General features: G+C 67.6%; 1 protein-coding gene across 1 annotated transcript; it reads right to left on the bottom strand.

The window, feature by feature from the left end:
* Positions 1-1,051: 1,051 nt before the first annotated feature.
* Positions 1,052-9,285, bottom strand: LOC104381680 (cadherin-1-like). The gene is given in 18 exon segments (XM_086620858.1): positions 1,052-1,231; positions 1,233-1,265; positions 1,382-1,525; positions 1,654-1,784; positions 1,859-2,080; positions 2,289-2,513; positions 2,642-2,784; positions 2,893-3,137; positions 3,223-3,408; positions 3,524-3,652; positions 3,858-4,030; positions 4,162-4,306; positions 4,378-4,533; positions 4,616-4,672; positions 4,674-4,748; positions 4,847-5,073; positions 9,007-9,121; positions 9,220-9,285. Coding segments are annotated over 18 exon segments (2,652 nt in total).
* Positions 9,286-9,652: the final 367 nt, after the last annotated feature.

Genomic DNA, 9,652 nt, shown 5'->3' with positions numbered 1-9,652 from the left:
CCGGCCCAGCCTCCTCCCGGCCCCCGGTGACAAGAAAACACGTGCTGCGGTATGGATCCATCCCCGTTACGCAAAGCCAGGCGTTTCCCGTCTGCCCGTTGGAGGAAGCAGCAGTGTGGCCACACCGAGGAGCGGTTCTCTGCTGGGCACGCCATCCTCTGAGTACAGGAAGCAAGAAGAGCAGAGGCACACACAGAAAAGGGCTTTTGGTTTTCTTAAAACAATTTATTCTCTCAATTTTATATAAAAACCATACAATCAATGAACACAAAACCGTTGCTGGCTTCCCGCCTGCATCAGACCCTTTTCCCATAATAAAAAACACAAACCTCAACAACAGCTAAACACAGTTCAGGATTTCAGTAAAGCCGTTTGATTTCCAAAAACGCTTTTCATCGACTGCACACTAATTACACCTGGCACAACACAGTAGGAAATCACGTCATAATCTGGGATTCAGAAAAACAGAAATCTGCCCGTGAGTACTCTATCAAAGGTAATTCCCTCACGTACGGTGTGCGACCGCACATCTTTGGTCTGCATTTATCCATCACCTCGCCCTGCTCCGGCAGAGGCGCGGTGCCGGGGCTGCCCCGCTCCTCTGGCACTGGCTTCGTGAGCGGAGCGCAGTGGCGGGTCAGTGGTTGTGCTGGGGTGGGACCACGAGGTATTTCAGAGAGCGCCAGGGAAACCCTTTCCCCCCCATGGCAAAGGGAGGGAGGCAGCAGGGGGCCTATCCCCGTCGGGGAATAGGAGCTGATCCTTCCTGGCGTGGCCAGCAGCACCTCAGCTCCAGGACGGGGAACGGACCAAATGGCTCCATGTCCTGCCTGGAGCTGAGGGGGACGAGGAAACACACGGGCTCCCCAAACCACCCCCCCCCCAGCCCCAGTGACCCTGAGCTTCCCCTACGCCGAATGAAGGGGATGTGGACAACAGGTTGAGGGGATGTTGAAGGGGGATTCAGCCGCCCCCCAGGTGAAAGCTGACGTGAGTCCGGGGGGGTGAAATGAGGCGAGCCATCTGCACCAGGGCTGGGGGGGGGGAGGTCCTAGTCATCCTCCTCCCCCCCGCCATAGAGGTCCGCCAGCTTCTTGAAGCGGCTGCCCCAGTCGTTGAGGTAGTCGTAGTCCTGGTCGCGGTCGGAGGCGGAGGAGTTGAGGGAGCTGAGCGAGGTGGCCTCCGAGCCGCTGCCCTCGTAGTCGAACACCAGCAGGGAGTCGTAGGGGGGGGGCCGTGGGGTCCGTGTCGGCCGCCTTCAGGTTCTGGGGGGGGCAGAGGGGTCAGTGCCCATGACAGCCGCCCCCCAGTGGTGCCCGCACGGATGGGGGCTTCATGCCCCCCAGTCCCCTGCCAAGAACCGCACGGGGTCAGGGCTCACCTCGTCGATGAAGTTTCCGATCTCGTCAGGGTTGGCGGGACGGGGCCGGTACTGGGGGGCGGCCATCAGTGGGGGGGCCACATCATTGCGGATCACCTCCGGGCGGGCATCCAGGCCCCGGTGGAGCTGGCTCAGGTCGTAGTCCTGGTGGGAACAGAGTGGGAGGACGTGAGCGGACGAGACTCGAGGGACAGCCACAGGCACCGCTGTATCAGGACCCGGAGCAGGAAGGACGGGGGGCAGGAAGGACCGAGGGTGTCGCAGTGTCCCACCTGGTCCTCCTCGCCACCGCCCTCCTCGTCGTAGTGGTAGACATTGTCCCGCATGTCGTCCTCAGGTGGGAGAAGCGGCTCCTTCTCCACCTTCCTCCTCCTGGCGAAGAGCAGCAGCAGCAGCAGGAGGACTGGGAGCAGAGGGTGCTGGCGTCAGGGTGGCCCCATCCCTACCCCCGTCCCGTCCCTGTCCCATGGTACTCACTCAGCAGCGCCAGGATGCCCCCCAGGATGCCCAGGATGGCGGGGACGCCCAGGCCGCCCGCGATGAACGCTCTCCGCTCGCAGTTTTTGGTCTCCCCTTCACAGTCGCACACCTGGGCCCTGACGGGCGTCACCTGCGCCTTGCCCTGGCCGTCCGTCAGCCGCAGGAAGATGCTGTACTCCCCCGGCTCCAACTCCTTCACCAGCTTCAGCACCAGCAGGTCTTGCGTGGCAGAGAGAGGGGTTGGGCTCAGAGACAGGGTCCCTGCTCCCCGTTTGGGGAGCTCCTTGGCACCGGTGCTGGGCTTTGCCACATGGCACTGCCCCAGCCCGGTGCCCGTCGCGGGGACTGGCACCAGCTGCTCTCAGGGGAGCGCAGAGAGCCAAGAGGGCCTGGCGTCCCCAACCGCCCCACGCCACGTGGCACCTACCTGGTTCGATCACCCTGACGGTCCAGTTGGCGCCAGAGCCGTGCTCCAGCGCTGCATGGAAGGGGTAGGTGTTGGGAGGCAGGTCCTTGTCGACGATGGTCAGCGTCTGCTCCTCGGGCTGCCGGTTGCAGATGTCGAAGATGCGGGGCTCTGGCATCGGCCCATTGTCGTTCACGTCCTGGAGGAGGAGGAGCAGCGTCCCCGTGCCAGTGGCATCCGGCGAGCCTGCGGGGCCAGGGGTTAGCGAGGCGCCCGGGGAGGGGGTCCCAGCCCCAGCCCCTGCCCCAGGAGCCTGGGTAGGATGTGGGCGGGTGGCAGCAGCCCCTTCCCAAAGGGCAAAGGGTGCTCCTCACCGCTGTCCACAGCCAGGACGATGGCTTTGTAGGTGCTGTTGATGGCGTGCACCGACTCCCGGTCCAGCGCCTCGGCTGCCGTGACGATGCCGTTCTCAGGGTCAATGGCCAGCCACCCCGCGGGGTCACTGCCCATGCGGTACCTGCGGCAAGCGAGGGAGATGCTCTGCAGCCAGGAAAGGGCGCCTGGCACAGAGGGCACAGCGCAGCCCCTCAGGCACTCCCCCCACCACCGACCTCCCTCAACTCACGTGATTTTCTGCCTCTGATCCTTGTCTGGATCCTGGGCCGTGTAGGAGGTCACCTCATGCCCCAGCGGCAGGTCCTCCATCACCTCCACCCTCTTGACCGGCGGCACGAAGACGGGGGCTTCGTTCACATCCCTGACCACCACCAGGACGCTGGCAGTGGAGAGTGGCAGGGTCACGGTGAAGGGGACGGCGTTCTCCACCGTCACCACGAGGTTGTATTTGCTCTTGGTCTCGTAATCCAGGCCCTGGGAGGAGTGGGAGAGAGGAGCCGGGGTAGCACCAGCAGGGAGGCAGCTGGTGCCAGGGCAGCTGCGCGGCGGCAGGACCCACCTTGACGGTTTTCAGGATGCCGTCGTTGGTTTTGGGGTCGGTGGTGATGCTGAAGTCACCATCCTGGTCCCCGCTCTTGATGCGGTAGACAGCTTGCCAGGCAGGGGAGCCCTGCACATCCCGGTCCGTCGCGTGCAGCCGGGCCACCACCACCCCCACCTCGTTCTCGTTCACCGTCCCCTCATACTGCAAGAGAGCGGACAGGGATGGTCACCTGCCTGGTCCTGGGCACCCCGGGTTGGCGGGGCTTGTGCCGTGATGGCCAGGGAGGGCAGCGGCTCGCGGGAGCCGGCTCAGGTACCGCAGTGGGGTCGAAGACGGGAGGGTTGTCATTGGCATCAGTGACTTCCACGATGGCGGTGGCGGTGTTGGTCAGGCCGTTGCCCTCCTGGTCTGCAGCTTGGATGATCAGCGTGTAGTTGGGAGTGGTCTGCAAGCCAACATCACCACGGTTAGGGCAGGGATGGCATCCGGCACATCCCTCTCCTCTGAGGGCATCGCTTTCCTCCTCTTCCACCATTCTCCAGCCACAGCATTTGCCACCGGCACAGACGCTCTGGCATCCCTGGCTCCCTGCGGCAAGTCCCACCATGGAGCTGCCATACGGTGCCCTGGGACATGGCGAGGGTGCCCACCTCTCGGTCCAGCCCCGTGCCGATGACGCTGATGATGCCCTTCTCCGGGTCAATGGTAAACATCCGGTGGGCGCTCTGGGGCTCCTCACTGAGGATGGAGTAGCCAATGATGCCGTTGTTCACGTTGACCCCATCATCTGCATCCGTGGCGTCCACAGTCATCACGGACGTGCCTGGGCATGGGGACAAGCAGGGGAGGTTTTACTCGCGAGACAAAACCCACTGGACACCCCGGCACAGCTCCGGCTCAGGGCTCCACATCGTCCCAGCCATGGGGCCCCTGGCTCGCCGGTCCCCCACACACCCGGCTTCGCGTTCTCCTCGATGTAGCCGATGAAGACTTGCTTGGTGAAGACGGGCCGGTTGTCGTTCTGGTCCGTCACGGTGATGATGATCTCCATGGGGTCCTCCACGGGCTGCCCGTTGGCCGACACCGCGTGGGAGAAGAGCTGCGAGAGGCACCGTCAGCCTGTGCGCGGCCTCGGTGACCATCCCCTCCCCATCCTGGCCCCCCACTCACCACATATTTGTCGATCTCCTCCCGGTCCAGCGGCTTCGTCACCTCCAGCCACCCCGTCTCCCGCTCGATGGTGAAGACCCCCACGGGGGGGGTGTCCGCCCCCTGCCCCGTGATGCTGTAGAAAACCGTGGTCTCCTTGTCCTTGTTGGATTTGATCTGGCGGCGAGGCGGAGCGGGGGTTAGAGGGGTCCAGGCACTCTGGGGACCCCCCTGCCCTGCACCCTGTGGGGCCACGTACCTGCACCAGCTTCTTGGGGAAGGGCCCCCGCTCGTTCTCAGGGCAGTTGATGGGGGGGGATGACCCAGTCCCTCTTCTGCCGCTGGAGGCCATGGCGGGACTCAGGGAAGGTCAGCACATCGGACACCATGTCCTGCGGAGAGAGCGGCTCGTTGTGGTGCCGGCACCTTGCCAAGCCCTGCGCCAGGGTGAGGGGCTGCGGTGGCCCTGGGGAGAGGGGCTGCGCTTTACCTGCTGCTGCTGGTGGCGATGGTGATGGTGCCGCCGCCTGCGCAGAGTCACTCTGGCCGCATGCTTCTTGCCCGTGGCGTCCCAGGTGTGGACAGAGAAGTCGATCTCCCGCCGCTGGAGCTGCACGGGCCGGGTCGCAGAGACGATGCCATCCCCGCTCACCTTGAAGCGCGTGTCGTCCGAGAGATACACGGCGCGCTGCTGCTCGCCGCAGTCCACAAAGCTCACTGGGGACACGGAGAGCGAGTGCGCGGGGGCTCCCGGTGCTGCCCAGGGGCTCCCGGTGCTGCCCAGGGCAGATGCCCAGGCACTGCAGGATGGGCAAGTGGCAGAGCAGGAGGGCACAGAACAGCGTGACACGGGCACACGTGGCACGGCCACAGCTCATGGGGTCGCAAGTGTGGCTGGGACACACCACACACAGTGCCACACACCCTGCCGGCATCCCATCCTGGGCATGGGCAGGACATGCAGCACGATGCACGGTGCATCCCTGCCGTGTCTTTGGTGTGGGACTGGGCACGGCACAACCTGCCGTACCGTGGCATCCCTGCCAGCCCATGGCAATGGGGCAAATGGCGCTCAACACAGTGAGTCCCTGCTTGGCACATCCTTGTCTATAGCACTGGGTACGGCACATCCCCATGTACGGCACCGTGCCCATTGCATCCCCACACATGGCACATCTCTGCCATGTGGCACATCCCCATGCACGGTGCACCCCTGCAGCACAGCACATCCGCACGCGTGGCACATCACTGCTGCCATGCCCGTGGCAGAGGGTGCTGCTGCTCCGGCTGCTTTTCAAATAAAACTGAGGGCAGCACCCACTCGCCTGCGCTGGCACCCAGCCCCACCGTGGGTTGCCAGGGTGGATCCACAGGGCACTGCAGGACGGTAGGTTACGGTGCCCCAGTGCCTGGGGACCCATGGGGGTCCCTAAGCCCCGGCCTGGCCGAGGACCACGGCTGCAGCTGCGGGGACAGCCCAGGCTGCGACCTGCTGCAGGAGGGGACATTGACCTGTGTGGCAGGAACGTGCCAGTCCCAGCACACCCACGGCACAGGGCGGCAGCCAGGGCACCCAGCCTGCCCAGGCGCCCTTCGGGACCACCGACACCTCTGCTGCGGGGAGTCCCCAGGGACAGCGGGCACCCACCACAAACTGGGGCAGATGGTGTCCTGGTGTCACCAGCCTGGCACCCCGCTGCGGCACGGTACAAGCCAGGGGGAGGCTCTGAGCAGTGCCGTGGCGGTCAGCTGGCATCACATGAGCCGCCGGGAGCTCCCGAACAAACACCCTTTGTCTGGGAGATGGTTTGTTTGAGCCAATGGCACCCAGGCTGGAGCCCCCGCCGGCACAGCCGCCACGGGCCGTGGCATGGCCTGCACCGCGCAGCGCGGGTGCCGAGGCTGCACCGCGGGAAGGTGGCGTGCTGGGGTGGGAGGCAGCACAGCATGCCCGAATGCCGGGCACAAGGCCGCTGCTGCCGGGGCCAGTCCCGCCGTCCCGTGGGGTTACGTCAGCCCGCATGCAGCCCAGGAATCCAGAGGTGGCGGCAGGACAGAGGCGGGTGGGGAGCGACTGCCGAGCCCTGGGCTGGGGGCTGCCCTGCCCTGCCCGCCACGGTGCCCCCAACCCAGCCCGGGCAGCTGGGGAGGACCCACCGGTGCGATGCCAGTTCAGTTTGGCCCCACGGCAAGACCCTCGGCAAAGGCCGTGGGCTGGGGGAGCCGGCGGGGCCGGCTGGGCAGGAACGTGCCGGGGCAGGCTGGGCGCTGCCGCAGTGGGGGTTGGCAGCGGGGAGAGGCACCCTGGCACCCATGGGCGCAGGCGCAGCACTTGGCACCCTGGGAGCTGGCAGCGTGCCAGATGGGTGCAGCGAGTGGGCAGCGCGCAGCCCCCAGCCCCACATCGGGTGCTCAGCGCCCGCTCCCCTCCCTCCCACCCCGCCGCGCGCAACCGGTTTTTCCAGCTCCCGGGCGGAAGGCGAGCCCTTGCCAGCCCTCCCCTCCCCACGGCTGGGGGCCCTCTCCTCCCTGGGAGTGGTGGGGCGAGAGGCGAAGGGAGCTGGGGGGGTCCCTCGGGGGGATCCCCCCTTCCAGGCCCCCCACCATCACCCCAGGGCACTGGCATAGCCAGACCTGCATTACCGGGCTGCCAACCGGGGCAGGGGGATGAGATCCCACACCGGGATGGGGAGCGGGGCAACCCCCCCAAGCCACCCCATATCCTGCAGCGTCACGCCAAGGCTGGGCACAGGCTGACTCACGGGCAGAGCAGGGTGCCACCACCCCCGGGTGCCACCACCCCAGCAGTGCCCGCTCCGCGTGGGCTGTGCAAGCACGGGAGCGCCAGGGCGGGAGCCGGCGGCAGGTTGGGGGGGGGGGGATCATGTCAGCCCGCGGGCAGCCGGGGCGAAGGTGCCGAGAGCGGCACGTCCCGCCGGCGCTGACGTCACCCGAGTTTCACCGTGACCTCAGACTCTCGAGGTTCTGCCATCCAGGGCTGCCAGGGGAGCGTCCCAGCGCCACCGTGCCCCGCGCAGCTGTGCCACCCCGCAGACCCCCCCGTGCCGAGCAGAGTGGCGGGTCCCAGCGTGGCCCCACGATGCCGCAGCCCCCACGCAGGTGTTCGCCTCCCCAGCCCTGGCGCCGTGCGCAGCCTGCCCGGGCCTGTTGGAGGGAAAACACCGCGCTCAGCTCGTCAGCCTAATTACAGGCCGGCGTGGCAGCCCGGCCGCAGGCTCCGGTGTGCTGTGGGGCACGGGGGGCAGCATTGCCGAGCGCCCACCGTGCTCGCGCACCGGCATGGCTGGGCATCACTGGACTGGCACACGGCCCAGATGAGCAGACACAGATGCCCGTCCCCTTCCCTCCTCCCACGCCCCCCCCCCCCCCCCCATCCACCTGGACCCGAAACTGGGAGCACTGGTGCTGGGACAGGGGCTTTCCAGCAGGTCCCAGCTCTGGAGACCAGCCCTGCACAGCAGGGAGGCACCGAGGCCACATGGCTGCCCGTCACCCTGGGTATCGGGCACGGCCCTAATGGGCACAGGCTGCTGCGGCCAGGCAGCTTCGTTAACGATCAACCAGAAAGTAAACGAACAGACAATTCCAGAGCTGTGGGGCAGAGTCTGGCTCCTGACTCGATACCCGCAGCCTGGGTGAAGCCCTTCCAGAGCCAGGGGGTTTGGGAACCCCCAGTGTGGCGCTCAGTGCTCTGCACCCCTCAGCCCGCACCCGTCCCAGCCACCCCGAGCCAACTGTGGTGCCAGCACCACCGTCAACCATTAATTGGCGCAGATGGCAATGGTCCAAGCGCTGCCCTGGAACCCTGCACCCTGCCACTGCACAGCCCCCCAGCACCCATGGATCAAGGAGAGGGGGTGTGTAGGGCACCCCAAACTGACAGTGGGTCCCCAGCACCCGCTTCACTGGGCACACCTTTCCCCGGTGCCTCCCCCGCGTCCCAAGGGCTGGCAGCACCCAGCTGCCTTGGCTGGGGCTCTGTGTGCGGCAGAGGGAGGCTGTTGGCAGTCCAGGCAAGGGCCCAGCCTGGCACAGCCACCACGCAGGCAGGGCTCAGTGCTGGCACTCACCACACCAGAACAGGGATTTTGTGCCAACACGGTGAGACACCATCATCGCCACACCAAGAGCCACCCGGGGAGGCCGCGCTGGGGGCTCTGCGGCCACAAAAGGTGGGTTCATCCCTTCAAACCCCCAGTGCCAGGACCCCACGGGGCAGGACGGGCGCGTGCGCGGCCCCACGCCCCGTCTGCCGGCCCCGACAGGTCTGTGCCGCCTGAGTCAGCGCCGCCCGCGCCGGCGCACCCCAGGGAGAGGCACCTGCTGCCCCCGCGCCACGACGCCATCCTGCCGCGGTGGGAGCACCGGTGACCACGCTGCCCCAGCCTCTCAGCCACGCACCGCCACCAGTATAGCCACAGCTGCCCCAATGCCACCTGCAGCAGTGTGCACCGAGCCTGGCCCCACCACCGTGGCACCGTCCCCATGGCCTGGTCCCCACGACCACCCATGGAGCTGGGCAGAGACTGTCCCCGTTGCCACCCCGGCACCCCACGGAACCACGGCCTCGTCCCCCGTTGCCAACCCCAGTGCCACGCACCCAGCCCGGTCCCACGAACCCAACCTTACCTCGTCCCAGCGCCCGTCCCGCCGCCACACTGTCCCGGGGCACGGTGAGGGCGAAGGTCTCTGCAGTGAAGCCAGGCTGGCACGGTGCTGCCCGCTCGCACAGCCGGTGGCCGGCCTGCCCGGAGAGAGGGTGAGTCCCGGGCAGGATCCCGCCGCCCCGGGCAGGGTCCCACGGCCCCGGGCAGGGTCCCACCACCCCGGCCCGGCCCTCACCTGGAGCAGGACGAGGAAGAGGAGGAGGAGGCAGAGCGGGGCCGGGCAGCCCCCCCGCCGCCCCATGGCTGGCTACCGGTGCGCTGCCGGTGCGGTACCGGAGGGATTGGGACGCTGCCGCCGCGGAGCAGCAGGTGGGTCCGGTCCCGGTCCCGCCCCGCAGGTGCCGGCCCCCCCCCGGGGAACCGCCCCGCCCCGTCCCGCCCCGCCCCGTCCCGTCCGACGGGAGGCGGTGCCGCCCCGCCCGCCCCCGGTACCCCGGTGCCCCCGGTAACCCGGTACCCCGGCCCCAGCCGTGCAGCCCCCGGGGCGCGGGAGCTCCGGGGGTGCCCGTCCAGGGCCGTGGGAGCTTCGGGGGGGCGAATGGGGCGCCCGGGGGACCCACGGCCCGCCCCGGGGTGCTGCAGCCCCCGTCCCCTCCAGCACCCCCCCC

This window comes from Tauraco erythrolophus, chromosome 15 (assembly GCF_009769465.1).
Source record: "Tauraco erythrolophus isolate bTauEry1 chromosome 15, bTauEry1.pri, whole genome shotgun sequence".
NCBI classification, from domain to species: Eukaryota; Metazoa; Chordata; class Aves; order Musophagiformes; family Musophagidae; genus Tauraco; species Tauraco erythrolophus.
Note: the sequence above shows the minus strand (reverse complement) of the source record. Positions and strands in the feature narration are given on the sequence as shown.